Genomic DNA, 20,524 nt, shown 5'->3' with positions numbered 1-20,524 from the left:
CCTACATTATAAGTGACTTTCCGTTAGGACTTGAGTATTGGCCTGATTTAAGCTTTAATGCCCGGCCTCCTGTAGAAACATCGCTCTGCATGAGTTTTCATGGTGACCTGTCGTGTCATACATGCTAAAGTCTCCACAGACGACAATACATGTGATAAAAAGTGATATTTATTTCATATAAAGTTATTACAATACAGGCTGATGAAAAGCTTTTCCACATTTCACCTACATGCTGACGCCACTTATCATAGACACAGAACTTATCATATTATATATTGCTGCAGAAAATATATTACATCATACATCATAAATCTTACATAGTAAAATTTTATACACATGGCCGTACTTCAAAAGGCAAGTAAGAATCTGATATATGTACAAGTATTTACATTGGATTTTTTGAGATGTTTGGTGTTGTTTAGTGGTATTGGTGCCTAAACAGTTGACAGGTGTCCATCTGCATATAACATCAATATAGGAACACATGCACATGGCTACATCTGGGACAATGTTTGCTCAGGGTTATAGAAAGCTCTGCAGACTTTACACCCCAGATCTGTTCACATTATCTTTAACCACAAGGATTCAAATGTCAAGAAGAGTCCTTAGCATGCCCTTTGGAGCTCTCCATCATAGTGAGGAACCAGCTTCACCCAACCAAGTCCCAGTCCCATTCAGAGATAATCCACAGCTCTGGACGTCGTGTCTCAACATCACTAAGACAAAACTCCTGTAGGTTCATGTGGATTCACAGTCTGCATGCCTGCCGGCTCTCAGGGTTCAGTTTCGTGCCAGTTCTCACTCAGCCGGTTCTTCCCCAGCCTCCTCTTGGTCTTGGACTTGTGCTTGTGCAGGAGCTGCGGCGGCGACAGAGTCTGCTCCTCAAACTTGTTTCCTGATTCGTTGTGCTGCCTCGAGTACCTCTTGCACTTGCAGGAGGTGACCACTGTGATTTTGTATGTTCTCGTGCTGCCATCCTGGCACTGCAGCTGGATGCGCTGAGTGCGGGTCTTGTCGTTGACGCACCGCCAGTCGTGGTTGCTGCTCCGGCGACCCCAGAGCTTCCTGCTGTAGGCGCCACCAATCCAGTTTTGAAGCATCGGAGCTGGGAGACACTCGCCTGTGCACACCAGCTCCTTGATGGGGTTGATGCTGGTGCAGTGGCCGTCGGAGATATACTTAGTGGACCTCAGCTCTCTGCATCCGATTTGGCTTCGTTCTGTGGATCTGTGTGAATCTGAAAGCAGAGAACATTTGTCATTTTTGCTTCCAAAAGATGACTAAATCAATTATTTTATTTTTGTTGAACGACTAATCAATTAATCGACAGATTGCTGCAGCTCTGACATTTAGCTCACTGAGAGAATTGAATGAGAATGTCCCTTTCAGCACTAATTGAAACAACAAAATTAAACATCACAGTAACTCAGTGTCATTATTACTGTCCAGCCCTTTACCCTGTACATTACGTTGGTTATGAGCCTCTTTGCCGCCTCTGGCAAGTCACAGGAACAGAGGGAAGGATCACAATAGTATGTTGACCTTTCTACTTCAAAAAGTTGAGGACTTGTGGCACATGAAAAGGAGAAACCCCTTTTTTATCAGCATAGCGGGGAGGAGGATTACGTCTGTGCAGCAGCTACAACTATCAGCGTTATTCTGCTGCAGGCTCAAACACTGTCCCCCTGCCCTCCCCTCCACCACTGTAACCCAAGCTCAGATCCATTCATACAGCTCCATAAACTCCATGACTACCCCCCCTCCTCTGTCAGAGTTTGATGAATGAACCGGGCTGAGGCTCTGTGTCTCTCTTACCCCCCCCCCCCCCTTCACGGTCGGCTGCAGCGAGAGCTCCGAGCCACAATCAGAGGCTTCCTGTTCACGGGAGAACACCTCCATTCAGCTGCACTGACACCCAGTCTCATCCCTGCCTGGACGATGGCCAGCCAGGTGTGTGTTACCTGAGTGTTACCTCAGCTCACTGTGGTGCTGGGAGTCACGACTACTGCAGCAGCAGAGCCACTGCATGATGTCAGGGGGTATTATACTACAACATGAGCCACTTTTTAAAGAAATCGAGCTGTACGTCTGTGCAAGACTCAATGTTTACACAGACCTTGTAGAGGAGCTACTTTATGTTTATTTACTACAGCTGCAGGGTTTTTATCATATACGTTTTACAAATACTGTTTCGATGACATATGCAGTCTCTTTTTGTTTGTTTAGGTGTGTGAAACTGATGATGGTGGTTCAGAGCTCCCTCGTTTGGCGCTTTTGAGATGCAGGTGTGAAGACTTTCACGCTTTAACCTGACTTTTATTTTCGTCTGCATGCACCCTTCAATGAAAAAGAGTGGTGCAATCAACCAAAGCAGAAGGTAAAAAAATGGAAATTGGAGACGGAAGAGCTTGGTGAATTCTGCTTGTTCTGTTTTCTCATGTTATTCAGCCTCCTTGTGCTCCAGGAACCACAAAGAGAAGGTGAATGGACTACAGTAATCCATTACCAAATTCTAAAAAGATGGTGTTCAAATATGACTGTTTAATATCATGCAAATAAATTCAGATTAAAAATAACACCAGGTGATAAAATACAAGGTTTCTACAGTCGTGGCAGAAGAGTTTTGTAAAAGTCTTTTAAAGCACAATGGGGTGATTAAAACTCACTGTCCAGCACCACACACACACACACACACACACACACACACACACACACACACACACGTTATAGTCTCTTCACTATCCTCACAGCAGCACATGAGAGACCCTGACAGCATCCTCCGGTCCTCAGCCGCGGGATGCTGCTGCACTCACCGTCTCTGTCGTGCTCCGCGCCGCCGGCTCCTCTCCCGCCGTTCCGTGCGCGGTTCAGGGTCACATTGCTCTGCAGCTCCGGCACCGGTGCGCTCACATGCGAGAACAGGAGCTCCGTGGCGTCGTTCTTGAAGGCTTGGCAGCTCCTCAGGAGGATGCAGAGCACTACCAAGGAGTGGCATGACTCGTACGCGCTCAGGTGCATGGCTGCTCCTGGGAAACGGGGAGTGTTTGGGAGATTTAAGTCCGACTAGGAGTAGACTGATGCTGAATGAGCTTCAAATAGGAGCCGCGGTTTTATAGAGTCGGCCCGCCTCTCGCTTTGGCAGCTACTCAGGTGCGTCTCTGTTGGGAGGCTTTGATTGGTTGACACGAAAGCACGCGGGTAGGATATCCCCGCCCACGGCTTTTTATTTTGAGTTCAATATTGATCGTGGATGCTGGAGAGGATGCGATCCGTGATGATGATGATGATGATGATGATGATGATGATGATGATGATGATGGGATTACATGCTTGAGTCATTGGCTTATTAACACGTGGTTTTTGGTTTGGTTCATTTTCAACATTCAGTCAGAATCAGAATCAGCGTTACTGGCCAAGTATGTGTTCACATACAAGGAATTTGACTCTGGTTTGAACATTACATCCTCCAGACGCACTTCATCACGACAAGCTGCAGATTAATTCTGCTTCAGCATCTTTATTATGATCATATCTGAATCTTTTGAGTGAAATATCAGTATATCAGTGTCGGAGAATATGTTCTTCTGGACTAGAGAAGGCAGGAACGAGGTAATACTTAGAAAAAAAAAAAAAAAAATCAAAACCGGCATTAAACTGTTGGCTATATAAAGAAGCTTGCTTTTCAAAGTCAAGGTTTTGGTCTATATTTGGGAATGCAGCTGCTTCTACATTTTAAATAACACAGAAAGAGGTTGTTTTGTTTTACAGCCACAGATAAAATCACATTGTTTTCTCCAGAAAAAAATAGCTTGTAGCCTGAGAAACTGCAACTGAATAACCCTCTACATTTATCCAGATGTGGCAGGTGAAAGCCAGCTTCCCAAACTGTCCTAAATCAGATTTTTATAGTTTTTAAAGTACTGGTCTTGAAGTAGTATTTGCAGTAGACTGTTGTCCTTCAATGCTTGATGCGGTTGTTGTGATGCAGAGTTTGGTTTGTACTGCTGCAGCTTCTAACTCTTCTCATCCTCCTGGTTTTCACATAAAGGCCTCAGGAGTCCGTCATGTGGGCAGAATGTTCCTGCTTGTCTGAATCCCGGCATTAAGTCGTTCAGTTTGAGGGGAAACTTAAAAAATCAAAGCTGCAGCTGCTCGAGCCATGAGGAGAGAAAGTGTGGCGTTATTTCTTCTGTTCTTTTCTTCAGCACTCCTGCAGCACTTTGGAAAACCAGTACGAAGGTCGATAAACATTTTCTACCTGCTGTTTGTGAGCCTGACGATCATCATTTTAAATTTCAGAAAGAAATCTGGCTTGCTGAACTCTCTGATCACATGCAAACAAGAGCAAATATTGTGTGTCTAAATAGTAAAGTTCTGTAGTGTCGCGTCTCTGTCAGGTCAACTCCAACCTCCACGTTGGTTTTAAGGTGCCTTCTGAACAGATGAAATGTGAGGAAAGAATGTTGGAAGATAGAAAGAAAGAAATGAAAAAGGACAGAAAACTTCAGGTTCGCCTCATATGTCTCCATCCATATGCTGTTTCTCAGCCAGCAGAGAGCTGTAAGTGCTCTGTTTGCCTACAGACAGCTGGACTTTGTAAAATTTGACCTGCTTATTATGCATGGACGTTCTATAAACATGATGTAATTAAGGCCAAAATAATGTAGCTTTAACCTTTGCACCTCAAATAATATCATGCACACCGTATGATTCTCTGATTTTATCACTCAGTTTTACAGTTTTTAGTAATTGGTAATTGGTTCTCCATTTTTAGAAGCAGCTAGATTGTGAAAACACAGCGTAGAAACAGGTCTATGACATTACTGCTGTACTTTATTAGACTGTAACTTAGTTTCAATAAACCAAATCAGCCCAGCCAAAAAACAGCTGCAGATGAGCCATCAATTATTGAGCCATTTTGCTGAATTTCCTCTGAAATGGTTAAAAGTCTCACATCTGTTGTGTTGTCCTGTGTGTCAGACAACTCATAGAAATTATTGCAAACATTATTTGACCCCGATCCAGTCCACAGCTGCTCGTTATTAACCCCCTCTTCAGTAGAGATGGAGCATTAATCACACGTGTACACAGCTGATGATTTAAGACACCAGCTCATGTTTTACCTTCTGGTTAGTTTCTCATGCTGGATGTTCTCCACGTTGTGACTTGCCTCTCTCAGGCACACGTTTAATTCAGAGATGAAAGCTGATATTGTCTGTGTGTAATTTGCCGTCTGTCTATGCCGTCCTCCCTCTGCCTGCCTCTCAATCCCTGTCAGTTACACATCAAATGCTTGGAGTGCCCAGACTAACTGGAGTCTTTGTGTGTCCGCTGTACAAAACAAGTAGAGATATAATTACCTTTGTGGGAGCATTCAATCCAGGCTTGTCTTACCGATTTGAAAGGAGGCGTCGTGCAGAGACACTAATTGTTGCTCAGGTGAATGAAAGCTGATAGGCAGATCACTTGTTGGTTTAAGTCCGAGTTGATCTCAGGAGGTGCCTTTCTTCTCCTGAGTGAAGGTTTACCGTTTTAATCAGTGGTGGTGGAAACACTCAGGTATAGCAATATGTCAGTGTTAATAATAACAAATACAAACAAGAATTTACAATGAAAGTACGCATATATTTGCAAAATGTACACAGAAATTCAGAGTAGTAATTGTGATGAAAAGCAAAGTTTAGTTTTGCATCTAGCTGAAAATATCATAATGCCACTTCTGGCAATTTTCAGGATGTCAGATGAGGAAGAAAAGAAAGAAATCATTTAGGAAACAAGGAAAGAAATAAAGCAAACATGAAGGTAGGAAGAGGAGGAGGAAGGAATTATTAAAAAGACATAAAGAAGGAAAAGGGGAAGGTTAATAAAAAGAAGTTAAAAATATGGAAGGAAAGCAGAAAATATAAAGAGGGAAGGTAGGGAAAAAGGACACAATTATTAGTGAGTCTGGGGCCATTTTTCATGGTTTGGGCATTTTAGTTGAAGAGAAATCTTAATGCTGCGGCATACAATGATATTTTAGACAATAGTGCTCTTTTGACATTAATCTACATTTGTGTTTGGTTTCCATGCACAGAACCAGGTCTTTAAATACTTGGTTTTGCCTGTTTGGTGTGGAAGAACTTGACCTCAACCACATCCAACACCTTTGGGATGAAATGAAACTACAAGCCAGCCAACACCTGTGCCTGACCACAGGAATGCTCTTGTGGCTGAATGGGACCAAATCCCTGCAACCAGGTTCCAAAACCCTCTGGAAAAACCTAAAACTAAAAGAACGGAAGCTGTTAATGCCCATAGTTTTAGAATGAGGTTTTCAACAGTCTCACCTGGGTATGAAGTTCAAGTGTCCACATATTCTGGGCAATGTAGTGAACTTTATGAGCTCATATTGACTGAACATTAACAGTCTCAGTTATTGTTACTATGCCGGTCACCCCTTAAGTTCCCACATGGCAGAAATGCATATTAGCATATAGCAAATTCACCACAAATTATGAATTTTAAATGACATTAATATTATTTTTAGTTCATAATGTTAAATGATGTCATTCAGAGGTAGATAAAGGCAGGTTTTTTTCACTTCTTGTCAATTTTACTGAAGAACTGTGACCAGCTGCCTATAGCTAGCTACCTGTTTTAGCTAACATTAGCTCAAGAGGTGGGTTGAAAACATTGTTCCAAGCTGACTTTTTAATGTTACCAGCTGACTTATTTATAAAGAGAATCTTATTACAGCTGTCCTATACGTAATTGATGGCTCCAAATATGATATTACACTAAAACATTGAGGCTAAAGCTACATATGTTAGCATCCACACCACAGAATACATGGAAATAAAGGAGCAGCATTCTTATTCTATAGCAGGGTAGAGTTAGTATGGTGAGGAAGAATCATACTTGTTTTTTCAAATAGTATGTGTTTACTTTACAAAAGGTTGTAAGGATGCATTTGACAAATATGACAGAGCCACTAAAAATAGCCTAAACTTTGATAGCATTAAGCATCCATGACTTCCAGTGCTGTGGAGAAATACAGCACTGTCTTGAAAACACTGCTTTGTTTGTTTGTTTGTTTGTTTTTTTTAACATAACTCATAAGCCTAAAAAACTATTGTATTTATTTCTTAATATCTGACCTTGAAAGTTTGGTTACTGTCAAGATAAGCTAGTTAGCCAAGCATGCTAACGATTGCAGCTCATGCTAAAGCGGACAAAGTTCATTCCTTCCATGTTTGTTCCTACGTTTTTGGATTTTAGCACATGATTCTGTTTATGATTCAGGTTTATTGAAGTAATGAGTAACTACAGTCATCAGGAAAATGTGGAGTAAAAGAAATACTCAAGTACCAGAGCCTTAAAATTGCTCCTCAGCAGCTGAAGCTAGTCTGTCATTAAACCTCACACTCAGTTTGTGTTATTGTTTCCTCTCTCTTTTGTCCTTCCTCAAACAAGAGCACCAGAAGCTCATTCACTCCACTTCCGAGGGAAAATAAAGGGCAACATGGCCAGCTCTTCTCACAAGACTGTTTACACTTCGACGCCCCTGTGAGCGTCTTATGGGACTGAGCTGAATGAATGCTCAAAAGTGAATATGATAGGCCCCAGCTTTTGTGCTCTCACCATGTAAAGAAACACAAAGCTGAGAGCTGACTCCCCCTCGGTGCGACACAGAGCAGCGGTGAAACTCGGCGGCAGGAACTCCGCCGCCCCTCACCCTCACGGGAAATGAAAGGTGGCTGGGTTAATAGCATATTGACAAGCAGCAGGGCAGGAGTGTGTGCATGATCAGGAAGCACCCACATGCAGTGATGGGAGGTGTGGCGAGGGCAACCGGAGGGGGACAACAGGAATGCACAACACCTGGAAAAAATCCAGGAAGGAAAGGTCATCGTGGCAACAGGTTTTGGCAAAGATCCCAACTGAAGACATACGATGGATGGAGATATGTGTCTTATTCATTTCAGTTATTCCCTGAGATTCATCCTACGTGATTTTCAGTGCTTCATTTCAGTGGTGGAAAGTAATAAAGTACATTTACTCAAATACTGTACATAAATTGAAGGTGCTTGTATTTTGTATTTTATCCATTTTGTGTTATCTTAGACTTCTAGTCAACTATTTTTCAGCGTGTACTTTTTACTCCATGACATTTATTTGATACAGTAGTTTTAGTTACTAGTTCATATTCAGATTATGAATACAAAACATGATCAAGAATAAACTACAATATATTACATATTATAGATTGGATTCCTTACAGTACGTGTGACAAAATAATCTCAACACAAAGCCAACTTTTTCAGGAGCTTTCAGTCACACCTCAAGATCATCATTAGCGAACAAAGGTGGCTCAGGTGGCTCAGGTGACGTAACTGATGAAACCGTATCTAACAGCGGCGATGCTTTGAGTTAAGACAGGTGGTTATGAACTCACCTCCATAAACAACCACTGACTAAAAACATCCAAAAAAGCCAGTCAGCAAACCCTGAGCTGAAGTTATTTTGCAACATTTAATAGTATATTGCATATTTTATATATTGATATTGAGGATTATGGATGGGGAGAAACTTTTTAAACTAATTTAAAAAAGTCATGTGTTCAAACTTCCTCAGAAGCTGATATTTAAGAGATAGCAGTCTTTTCTAATCGCCTGCAGTGATGTGTTGTGATGGTTTATTTGCTTTATTAACAAAAGATGAGAAGAGTGATATGTCTGTGCGCAAGGTGTGGAGCTATAGAAGGCCCTCCTGTTCACAAACAACCACTCCACAATGTCATGAGAGCTTATGTGTGGACTTTCAGTGCTTCTCAATAATGAAACTTGCAAGGAACTAGTAAAAAATACTTTTTTAAGCTGAATGTGCATGCAGTCTGCTCTCTTTTTCAGTGACAACCTGATCACATTCACCCCGGGAAGATGCTCAGTCTGACCTGCTGACAACTGGAACAGGTGGTGTAAAGGGCGACTTACTCCATGCTGCACTTTGATGGACATCTGCTGGTTCTGGCTACCTAATAGGACACACACAGTGAGAAATGGCAGCGAGCAGTAGTGACAGCACTAACACAGACTACATGAAGTTAACCCCACAGGTAGTGAGAGATCACCTGTGTGTGGCCCAAACCTTCACCTGGAAGCACAGGTTAAAAGCACAGAGGTCTTCTGTAACAAAAGTGACATTAGCATAAAAAGGAAAACTAACATTAGCAACAAATTCCTGTTGAACGCTGCACAAATTAAAAGCACAGACTCATTCTGGGTATTTGTTAGCGTGTAAGTAAATCTTCATCCTGAAAATATGCCAGAAACTTGATATGTGCCAGATGTGTTGTGATATTAGAGATGAGCATAAACAGGCAAAGCTTTACTCACAAGCAGCTCAAGTCAATACAGGATGGAGGCTTATAAATATTAATCAGGATACAAAAAGGGTCACAAAAAGAGATTCTGCACGCTTGACCTTTTTTTTCCTCTGCAAATTAAAAGTGAATCAAATCACAAACTTTCCATCCAAAGAGCCAAGAGACAATTTGCCTAGCTTAGCATAAATACTGGAGGCAGAAATATGCCTACCAGCACTTCTAAAGCTCAATCAACACATTGTATTTCCTTTGTAATCTGTGCACAAACAGACATGTAAAAATGACAATTAGCTGTGTTACAGGGAATCATGTGCTGCAGCCACAGTTGCTGCACAGATGTGCTGTGTATGGATAAACTGCGGTTCATCAGGAAATTGTTACAGGACATAACTCCCTCTGAAACCACAAACTGTTATTTTTACATCTCTGTTTGTGTACAGATTTAACAATCACGATACAACATGTTTATTAGTGAAGCAGCTTGTTTGAACGTTGGAAAAATTCATGATAGCTGTGTCGACCTGGTTCCAGGCTCGTTACGTATGCAGACACGGAATCTTCTCATCTCACTGTGGAAAGAATGAAATAACGTTTAGGCCCCAAAATGCTGAAGTGTTATAATCGGCTATGTAAATAAATATCAGTATCTCCAGCTTTGAACAATATGTCAGGCAATAAAAAGTAGCCTTTTCCCTTAAATGAAAATAGAAAACTCTAAAAACTCAAATCAAATACTCAAGTTACAGAATATACAGTAATTATTATCCACCATTGTCGCCTATGTGACAATGGCAGGGAAAACTGGTTTGTTCTGGAGAATCTGCATCGACTGGAGGTGCGTCAGTGAAATCAACTATTTGACTTGAAGGCAAAGAGAAATTCTTCTTGGCTTTAAGGATTTAAAAATTAAGGAACCCAAACGTGAAGAAACCTAAAAACTGAAATTAAATTTTGGTGAGATGTTGCCCTCTGCTGGAGGTCTGACTGCACTGCAAATGAATGATGCAGATATTTAATCACTAAGTACCAAACTTAACAAAAAAAATTCCTTAAATCTACCACAATCCATGCATAAAAGAGACAACGACATAAAATTAACAGAATTTAAAAAAAAAATGCATGAGAAGAATTTTTTTTTGTTTGTTTTTGGAGTCTCCAGGCAACAGGTGTGTCTAAAGGTGACAGAGAATGGAGGTGGACAAGGTAGGCAGCTCCTTCTCAAACACTGACACCTTTAAAAGCTCAAAGACACATGAATGTCACTTTTTGTCATCTCTAGTTTCTTCTTCTCTCACCTTAAATATAGCACATACAGGACTCCCTTCAGAAGAGTGGGATAAGGAGGGACGCCGATGTTTGCCAGCTCAGCCTGGCCACAAAGTAAGACAGACATGTTTTGGTATTTACAACAAATGTATCTGGTATTTACCTCTACAATTTTTGTTATTTTGCTGAACAGGAAACTCACCGGCGTCCCTGACTTATCAAGATTTAGCTTTCTGAGGGAGCTGTGGCTGAATAACAACAAGGTGAAAGTGTATTTCAGCCACAGGATGATTTGTATTTAAAGTCTGAAATATGTGGGAGATAAATGCATTTTTATTTTGAATCTTTCAGATCCGAGAGCTCAGCTGTCGCTCCCTCAGCTGCTGCTTGACTGAACTTTACCTCCACAACAACAACATCAAGTCTATTTCTGGTGATTTCTTTTTCATTTCTCCTCTGAATGTGAAGCTAATGTGAAAATGTAACGATGAATGCCAAATAAAAGCCATGCATGCACTCTGCATAGCTATAAAAGGCTTGAACATGTTTGATCTTTGATCTTTAGATTTTAGATTTTACAGTTTAGCAGTTTAATATTAATGTACATAGTCCAGTGATGAAGACGAGTTCCCCTCATGTGCCATAGATTAAGAAAACCTCTGAATTCCTCCTGGTCTCTCATGCAGGAGCCCTAAACCATCTGACCTGCCTCCGACTTCTTTTCCTCCACAACAACCAGATCAGAGGGCTGGAGGACACGATGCACGAACTCAGGAGGATGCAGCAGCTCCAGACTGCGAGTGAGTGATGAAGCTCGGGGCACAGCTGCCTCACTATCACAAGAGTGCCGAGAATATGTCTGGAATTTGTTGGATTCTTCTGAAACTGAGGGCTTGTTTGCAGCTTTTTTCCTCAATCCCATCTCCCATGAACCTGGGTATCGCCACCATGTGATCCACTGCGTGCCTTCCATCCAGGTTTTAGATAGAAAGGGTAAAACACTCAAAGCCTGTCAAATATCATCACAAAATGCTGCTCGTGTGTGGCTTGTATTTTAATTTCAGTCTCCATCTGCTGTGCTGTCAGAGGTGAAGCCAGCCGAGAGGAGGAGATCCTTCCAGATGTACAGCCCGGAGCGGCATCGCCTCCTGCAGTCTGTGGCCTTCTGCAGACGGGCAACGTGGCCCGCAGGCTGAGAGGATGGTTCTGATTATCTTGGCAAACAGTCCAGTCATTACAGTGCAAACATGTGCTTGCAGTAATAAATCTGTGGTCTACTCAAAATGTTTAGAATGATCAGTCACAGCACATTTTACTGTCCCGCCTACTCAGAGTCGTCCATATAAAGAGGAGCTCCAGTGATTTTCACATCAAACTCTGTTTACAGGTCTCAAGGAAGTTTGGCTGCAGATGTGAAATAAGTCGCACGAAGCCTTTAGTGGCTCCAGAGGGAGCTGCGTAAAATCTGATCCGGTGACATTACCAGACCTCTGCAGCCCGCTCCTCAGCTCTGATGGAGTCTCTGTTTGTATACGAGAGAATATGAGCAAGATACTGAGCTGAAACACACAGGTGCATGCTGGTCTTCCAGTTAGTTGTTGTCATCTGCATGGAGGTGCAGGTACGCATGACACACATGACGCACATAGATTGCAATAAATTCCTCATGTCAGATCATCACTCAGAGACATTAAAGATAATAGAAGAAAAGTCTAAAATCATGAACAGGCACTTTGATGAAGTTGGTCTTTATTCAATGTGATTAAGCTCAAGTTGTTTGACATGTTGGAAATGATCAGCGTTCAGGACAAACAAAGCCTCGCTGGACCCTGTTTGACTTCAACGTCTCTGTCCAATCCGGCTGCACAAAACGTCACAGAATATCAAAACCAGCCTCCCTCTGTTTTTTTCTTCTGGTCCTGGACACGCTGTTCTTGTGCTGTGTACAACAATGAGTGATCAACAAATGATGCTCCGTTCTGGAGAGAAAAACTTTGAAAATCCTGAGCATTAACATCATCTTTCACAACACACTAAAAATAAATCCACGTTTATGTTGTTTATATTTAAAAATATACATTTTTGGTCAATGTTGTGCAGCCACACGTCGCACTTCCCATCTGCCGCGAGAGTGTCAGTACAAAACAAACGTCCCAACAACAAACCACCCATATGATGCAAACAAACAGCTCTGATTGGCTACACAGTCACCTCTTTCCTGCACAGGTTGCTACAGTTTCTTAAGGCAGAATTCCATCACTGATGCAAACCGTCAGCTCTTCGCATATTACCCACAATTCCTCCCAGTGACCTCTACCACAAACACATCAGCAATTTTCACATTCACATACGACAACATCAACTGAAAATCAACATATAAAAACGACATAAAGATGTCCGCTGTGGCACAAACCTTCCTCGTATACTTTAGTGTCTCCCTGCCTTTGTGACAGTCTCGTGTCGGTAATAAATATGTGTTCTTATCTCTGGCTGGACCGGTCCTCGTCTGGCTTTAGCCTCTCTGCCGGGCTGCTCTGTCTGCGGTGTGTGGATGTATTCTGGGGTCGGTGGACGCTGACTGTTGGATGAGCCTCAGTTGTCAGCAGCTGGGATGGAGGAAGTGGGGTTCGAGGTTTCTGCTGCAGAGTCTGAGGGGACGTCCTCGCTGTTGGTGTCCACTGAGAGCTGCTGCATGGAGTCTGTGGCCTCCTGCTCTGCTTTGCTCTCCTCTGAAACACAGACAGCGAGGTGAGGTCTGACCGTGCTTTTATCCTGAAGGCATCTGAGGCCGAGGTGAGCCATCAGCTGGGTTAGCTGCAGTGTGTCAGCTGCTACGTTTGGGTTTTTTTTATCTTTTAAGCAGATTTTAACAGAAATACTGATAATTTCCTTTTTCTTTGAAAAATAAAAACAAAACTGAGCCCTGTATATTCAATCATTAATATTTCATCCAAACGCAGACATGGACACGTTTGCTCGATGTGTGAGCTCAGAAACTGGATGAAACCATCCTGCAGAGGTTGAGTGAAATGAATTTCAGTTATTTGCTGGTTAGAATGACCTTTCTGTGTCCCTTTGTGCATTTTATAATCATGAAGTGCTCCCCTCTCGTCAGGTAACCTTCTTCAGCTGGTAATGTGTGTGTGTGGGAGTGTTTACTCTGCACTTTTGTTTTACTCAGTCTGATCTTTTGTCTCTCAGATGGATGAGGTACCTTTGCTCTGCTGCATCCTCAGTTTGGCTGATTCTGTCTCCTGCTTCTCTCTCTGCTCCTGGAGAATCTTGCAAACCTTCTTGTGGGTGAACCAGTGCATCTTTTGGCAGGCTTGGTCACAGTAGATCACCTAGTGCCCAAAGAGATGAAGTTAGGAAACCGAATAAAAGCCACAAAACAAAAGAGAGAAGAAATACAGCACAGAGAGTTTAAATTTACAGTTTGTGCATGTTTCATTCTTTGTATATTGCTGGAGGACATGACACTGTTTTATGTGGATGAAAGCAAAACGACTGTACCAAAATACACACTGTGGCCTAAAAAACGAAGAACTTGTTGCACATGTAGAAAAGACTTCCACGGTTCTACGTGTGAACTGATATACTTCTGTTGTTTTGACGCTCACCATTTTGCAGACGGAGCATCTCTTCTCGGCGCCCTTCTCTCCACAGGAGGTACAAAACTCTGCGTCCATGAAGCCGACCTGACCAGTGATGGCCTGAGTCAGCACTGACAGAGCTGTGGGGTCGTTCCCCTGCGACGATGCAAAGAAATCAACGATCAGGCATCACACAGAGAGTTTAACATGTAGATCATCTTCATCACATCACGTCACTGCAAGAACTGTTTCTGTCGTTCACGCAGACTCACAATCTCCACCGGAGCGATACTCCTCACCAGCTGCTGCAGCAAAGTCGCGTCACAGTAAGGAAACTTGCGGATGCACTCTCTGATAAACTTCTCTTGGTACACGGGGAAGCCGTCGCTGTCCCGACCCTTCAACAAACTGCAGGATCAAAGAGGTCAAACATTTATTAAACCAATCACTAAACAACTGTCATCATGATACAAGAAATTTCAATTCATCTGATTTGGATGAAGTGTTATCAAATAAGATGGTGCAGTGCTGTTTGTCTAGAAAACAATGAAGTGCAATAAAAATCAGGGTTTTTCTGCTGCTGCACTTTAATTTATGGTTGCAGAGAAAACATTTTTAGAACAGCAAGTGTGCATTTATTTGACAGGAGGAGGATTATATGCGAGGAAATCACCATGACTGGCTGCTTCAATCATAGAACACCATTAAGAAATGGTGTCTCTGCCTCACTCACTATTTAATATTCTGACTGTGTGTATTTCATAAAACTGCTGCAGATTTTATACCTGCTTTTCCACCCACTGCTGCAGTGATAAATCAGGTGCAGCATCTATTTGTACACATCTCCATCCCATGCTCTCCTTCACTTTACCTGAGTAAAACCCTCCATCTTTGGTAAACAAAGCAAACACTCTTTGGTTCAGTGCTTAGAAAGAGCCACAGATCTTCAGTTAACATCCCCCACAGCCTCACCTCTTGATGAGGCCGTCCAGCTTGTCCTCGCGGTCCTTCAGGAAGGAGGCGCACTTTCCCAGCACGCAGCTGATGTAGTGCATCTTCATGGCCAGCACCTCGTTCATGTCCTGCTGCTTGATGCACTTCTCGCAGATGAGCTCCATCACCCGGCGACATTTATCCAGAGCCTCCGCCTCGGCCAGCAGGGGGTTCTCCTTCACCAGCATCACCATCTATGAAGCACAAGAGACCCTCAACAGGTTCCATTTCACACAAAATCTACTCTTTCAAAATAAAACACCCCCACTGATGTGTATTTGCTGTTGTCACATCTTGTTCCCTGTTCTGAATTGATTTCACTTCACGTCATCCACCTCCTCGACCTGCAATTATTTTTAATTATTAATCATTCAGTCACTTTAGTATGTGAGCAAGCACCCATCACACATTTCCATAGCAAGAGGGGATGTTTTAAATCGTTGCTGAATTGGCAGAAATGGATGAATTAAAAAAAGTCAAGGCTTCTTCAACAATCATTTCCTTCTTCTTCTGTTCAGTTCTTCAGATTGCAGAAGATCAAATTAGATGCCTCTTGTTCTAAAAATCTTCACAAAACGAAACATTTTAGGGTGTTGAATTTCAAAAGTTTTACAATGCAAATTAGTAGATTTGAAGAAACACACCTGGAAACTGAGTCAAAGATTTGGCCTCACAGTTTCTACTATGGGAGGTGCTGTATCTCCTTAATTTTCAAGTTATGTCAAAGATTAATCATTGCACTCTAGTAACACTGTCAGATTGGATGGATAGTTTAAAAAAACGGAATCAGCAGCAGCAGAGATATCATCTTTTTAATTGCACTTGTCAAAACCTGGCGCCTACATTACCCACAAAGCAACTCAACTGCCAACAATGGAGATTCCGGTGTGTTATGCTAGTAGCGGCTAATGTGGCCGCGAGCCGCCACCCTCAGGCAGAAATGAGGAGCAGCTCCAGAGGTCTGTTGACTCCTCACGCAAGAGATTTTGTTTTCATTCTCAAACTTGTAGTCTTCAGATCCAACTGATCCTGACTCAAGTGACATCACTTGAGGCTTTTATACAACTTAATCCCCAAATGCAGTCGTACTCAACATGTGTGAAACTGGTGGAATTCCCCTTAAATTCGCTGGCACTCCCAGCTGCTCATTTAATCCGTTCAGGGCATCTCAGCTGAATTTTTGCTATCACAAGACCTAAAATTATCAACGCTCCGAGAGATATTTTTATCCATAATGGCTCATCAGTTCTTTGCTGCAGGCTTAAAATCACAGGATGACCGATGAGACAAGATGGCGATGCAAAAGAAACAAAATAAGAGTCAGCCAATAGTTTTCAGCCATAACAGGCAATGATTGCAGACGTAGACAAACATTCTGTTCAAAACATTCTGAAGAAGTGTAATTAATATTATGTATAAAAAGCAAACTCATTTAATGCTCTCGTGCAAAAGAGGCCAAAGAGCATGCTGGTTTCAATCAATCTAATGACAGCAGCAGCTGATTAGTCCTCTGATTACTTGTCTCTTCACCGCATGAAGGAACATAATCATTGAAATTGGCAGCTGATGTGTTTGGATGAATAACCACTCATTCTGATTTCCCAGAAATGTACAAGGAGACATTAGAGACGGTTGGATGACAGAGCTGCTCAATGTGAGGAGGTTCATTTCAAGTGCATCTGAACACATATAACAAAATAATGACTAAATCACAGCCTCTTTCACACCAGCGCTCTCTGCCCAGCGGTGTCCTACCTTCACAGGGTTCAGGTTGGTGCTCATGATGACCTTGTGGAGGGGTCCAGCCAGTTTGGACGGCAGCTTGGGTTCTTTCTCCAGACCCTGGGTCCTGGTGTAGTAATCCAGTCTGGCACGGGAGAAGAAGTTATTGATCACGGTGACGCAGTCATGTTGCCCTGAGGACAGAAAAGAGGAGGCGGTTCATTTTTCAACATCAGTGAATAACAAATTCAAGTCGAGCGACTTTGGCTCTTTCGTCATCTTCAGACCAGTTTGAGAGGTCACAGACGAGTCTGTGTGGGAGCCATTGTAAGAATCTCTCTGCTCTACACAAAAAGAATTGAACTATAAAATAGAAAAAAGTGGAAAAAACAAAGAATGCTGAACTGTAATTTGAATCCTCATCATTTCTGTGTAATGATACTGCAGCTATTGTACATATTCTTCCATTTTCTAGACTAGCAAGACAAGCAAGGCGTCACAACATCAGCACGGCTCTATGATTACAGAGCTGATTCTTTGAGGACTAAAGCACTTTGTAATGACAGCATAACACCTATTAAATCTAATTACACGGAACAATGATCATTAGCTGATGTGAGGCATCTGTATTTGTTTAGTTTTCAGGCACTTCATAATAAGTGCCAAACAGGATATATTAGGGCTTTCAGAAAAATCTGAGTATTCCAGCTTCAGCTTGTAAAGTGGAAGCTAGTTAGCCTAGCTCGCTCACATTAGCACTGACTCCCAGTAGACGTTACTGTTGGTTCGTGTTATTTCAACACCTGCTGAGTCATCGGCAGCTCGTTAACACTCAGTGCTGTGTATTAATTGGAAATCAGACTTAAAGGGTGAACCTACAAGCATGATTTGAGATATCAACTAGTTTAGAAATCAGTCAAAGTGTGATGTGGAGCTGCCAGAGCACATACACCAACAATGGACTTCACAGCAAAGTCCAGCTGGAAAACTTTAGAAATTACCAAAATAAACATAATCATCGATTCTGGATGTTTTTTAATGAGATAAGAGTAGATGCCTTTTTAAGGATTTTAATGCGGAAATTGTATTTTTTTGCAGAAGAAACACATCAGATACATATTATTGTTGTAAGCAGACTATTCCTATATGTGTTGATGCATGTCTGGAGGGGATCTTTAATTTTATCTTGAAGAGAAAATAACCTTAAGTTTGGTTTTACCTGATTTAGTCTCTTCAAAATAGTGTAAATTGTAGCTTTTTCTACAATTGGACCAACACAAGTAAAAGCATCTTTTGGGTGACGTTGCCAAGGATCAAAATGTTCCTGACAGCAAAGTGGTGTGCGATGCCTCGTCTTTGATGACACAAGGCTTAAGAACACTAGACTGTTACTTGAATGAGCATATGTCACATCCAGACGCACCAACAAAGGCGGCCATCTGTGCGGCGGTCCTTCCAACAGAGTTGACAACGTCTGTTTCCGCCCCTGCATCCAACATCATCCACGTGATGTCAGTCTTACCTAAACCACAAAGGTAGAGGAGTCACAGCACATACAGGGAGAGACTTTACAAAATAAACTGACAGGAAATCTTAAATCATATTGCTGTGAAGATCAACACCTGTTCCATTAAAAACATACCTGACAGGCCAGCGAACATCAGCGCTGTGTATCCATGCTCATGCTCATTGCAGTTCACATCAGCTCCGTGCTGCAGCAGCAACCTGCACATGTCTGCTTTCCCTTTGTAAGCAGCGTGCATGAGGGGGGTCATGCCATACTGTGGATGAGACAAATATGTCATTGCACAGTTTACATGGACAGTTTCACTTCTGCATGAACAAAACACACTCACACAGCTTCTATTACATAAAGGAACATATGTTTCATACACCTGATTTTGACAGGCGGACAAAAAGAGTGACAGACTGAAGGACATGAAGGACCTTCTCCAAAGCCTTTCAGTGTCGAGACTCAAGTCCTTGTATCCCACACATGTCGCTGAACAAAGGAGGAGCTCTTCTGAAGGATCTTAGCAGGTTTTCTCTTCTGTAAGACGCACAAAGCGTAGTGCTGAAATGCACCTGCTTTTTAGGACAATTTGAGCCTCTGATGTGTTCATCATTTTGCACTGACGTTTAAGTCAGAGCTGCAAGCTTGTGTTTTCCCCAAGGATCAATCCAAGGCACATTTTGTTAAACCTGTCAGGTCTTTTGATGCAGAAAAACTATGAAAATGTTTTAATACAACAGAATTTACGCATAATAGGTAACCAAATGTGACAGTAAGTTATTCAGTTTTAGTGATGCATCACTGCTCTGGGATGAAGCAGGAGATACGTCACTCCTAACTACATCTGTACTTGCTGTACAGTCCAGATTAAAAACCTGCCCTGAAGCAGACAAAACACTTTGGATATGAAATGAAATGTGGCGGTAATTAAATTTACGGACTGTTTAGAAATTGAGTTTTGAATTATTTTATTCATGTCTCTAAAGTAATCAATAAACAAATCTAAAATAACAAAAATGAGGCTTATTTTAGACAAAAGATTAACTTTATCAACCCACTTGGTCTTTCTAAAGTCTCACAAGCACAATTCTTTGTTGATTCTTTAATGTTTTAGTAGTGCGTTGTTACCTGTGCAAATAAATTAACTAAAACTTAAGTAAACAAGTTAACTGTAGTAAATTCAACGTATCATAATCATCAAATGTCATCCTGCTTTTGATAGATTTCACTCCTGTCAGAAAAGCTGTTACCTCGTCCAGACAGTTGACTCGAACATCCTTACAGCCCAGCAGCCTTGAAGCCTCTTGAACATTTCCTGAGTACATGAAATTCAACATTACTGCAGTACAAATACAACACCAAGCTTTCTAGCAGTTTATACAGCTCTAGAGAGTGAAATGACCTCTTTTTTCTGAGATTAAGATTGGCATGAATCGATCAATATAATGTAATTCTAAATAATATATACTCCTCTGAATCTAACATGCAAACGTTATTTTATATCCAGCAACAAGCTGTCAGAAGTAAGACACTCTATATGTAACACACACACACACACACACACACACACACACACACACACACTGTACATATTATTAGCTGTCAGCTAACGTTAGCTATTACCTTTCCTAGCACGCAAACTCAAATTGAAGTCAATTGCTATGATTTGACAAGCTAGTCACTGAGGACCAAAAGTGTTAAGCTGCCATTATTTCGTAATACTTGTAATGTAACTGAATATATCACTAATATAACAACTTATAACAAGAGCTAACCCTTGTGTGGGGTTCTGCAAGGGATTAGCGTTAGCCGAAGAGGCTTACCTGCCGTAATAACCTCAAACAATTCCTTTTCACTTGAAGACAAGTCTCCTTTCTTAGGCGCAGACATGTTGGCGATGAATCGCTTAAAAATATATATAAGGGCACAAATAAATCGCGATGTTCTTGATCAACCTGCTGTCCGCGGGTCTGACAGTCTGCTGAAGCTCGGGCATGAAGGCTAGCTACAGTCGGGCAGTTGTTTGGAATGTACCACTTTGTATTGTCAAAAGGGGTGTAGTGTCTTTCA

At 41.9% G+C, this 20,524-nt stretch overlaps 2 protein-coding genes across 2 annotated transcripts; both read right to left on the bottom strand.

Annotated features, from left to right (window-relative positions):
* Positions 1-152: 152 nt before the first annotated feature.
* Positions 153-3,082, bottom strand: sostdc1a (sclerostin domain containing 1a). Its single transcript, XM_076737529.1, has 2 exons — positions 2,814-3,082; positions 153-1,237 (listed from the first exon to the last, which is right to left on the bottom strand). The coding sequence occupies exons 1-2, from the start codon at positions 3,016-3,018 to the stop codon at positions 774-776; spliced, it is 669 nt and encodes a 222-aa protein (XP_076593644.1). The 5' UTR covers positions 3,019-3,082; the 3' UTR covers positions 153-773.
* A 9,274-nt stretch (positions 3,083-12,356) lies between these two features.
* On the bottom strand, positions 12,357-20,488 carry ankmy2a (ankyrin repeat and MYND domain containing 2a). Its single transcript, XM_076736169.1, has 10 exons — positions 20,278-20,488; positions 19,705-19,769; positions 18,584-18,722; positions 18,365-18,463; positions 16,975-17,135; positions 15,199-15,413; positions 14,499-14,634; positions 14,254-14,382; positions 13,848-13,977; positions 12,357-13,362 (listed from the first exon to the last, which is right to left on the bottom strand). Exons 1-10 carry the CDS (start codon positions 20,342-20,344, stop codon positions 13,226-13,228), a joined length of 1,278 nt encoding a protein of 425 aa, XP_076592284.1. The 5' UTR covers positions 20,345-20,488; the 3' UTR covers positions 12,357-13,225.
* Between the last annotated feature and the right edge of the window lie 36 nt (positions 20,489-20,524).

This window comes from Chaetodon auriga, chromosome 8, assembly GCF_051107435.1.
Source record: "Chaetodon auriga isolate fChaAug3 chromosome 8, fChaAug3.hap1, whole genome shotgun sequence".
NCBI lineage: Eukaryota > Metazoa > Chordata > Actinopteri > Chaetodontiformes > Chaetodontidae > Chaetodon > Chaetodon auriga.
The sequence above is the reverse complement of the archived record's forward strand: the minus strand, read 5'-3'. Positions and strand labels throughout refer to the sequence as shown.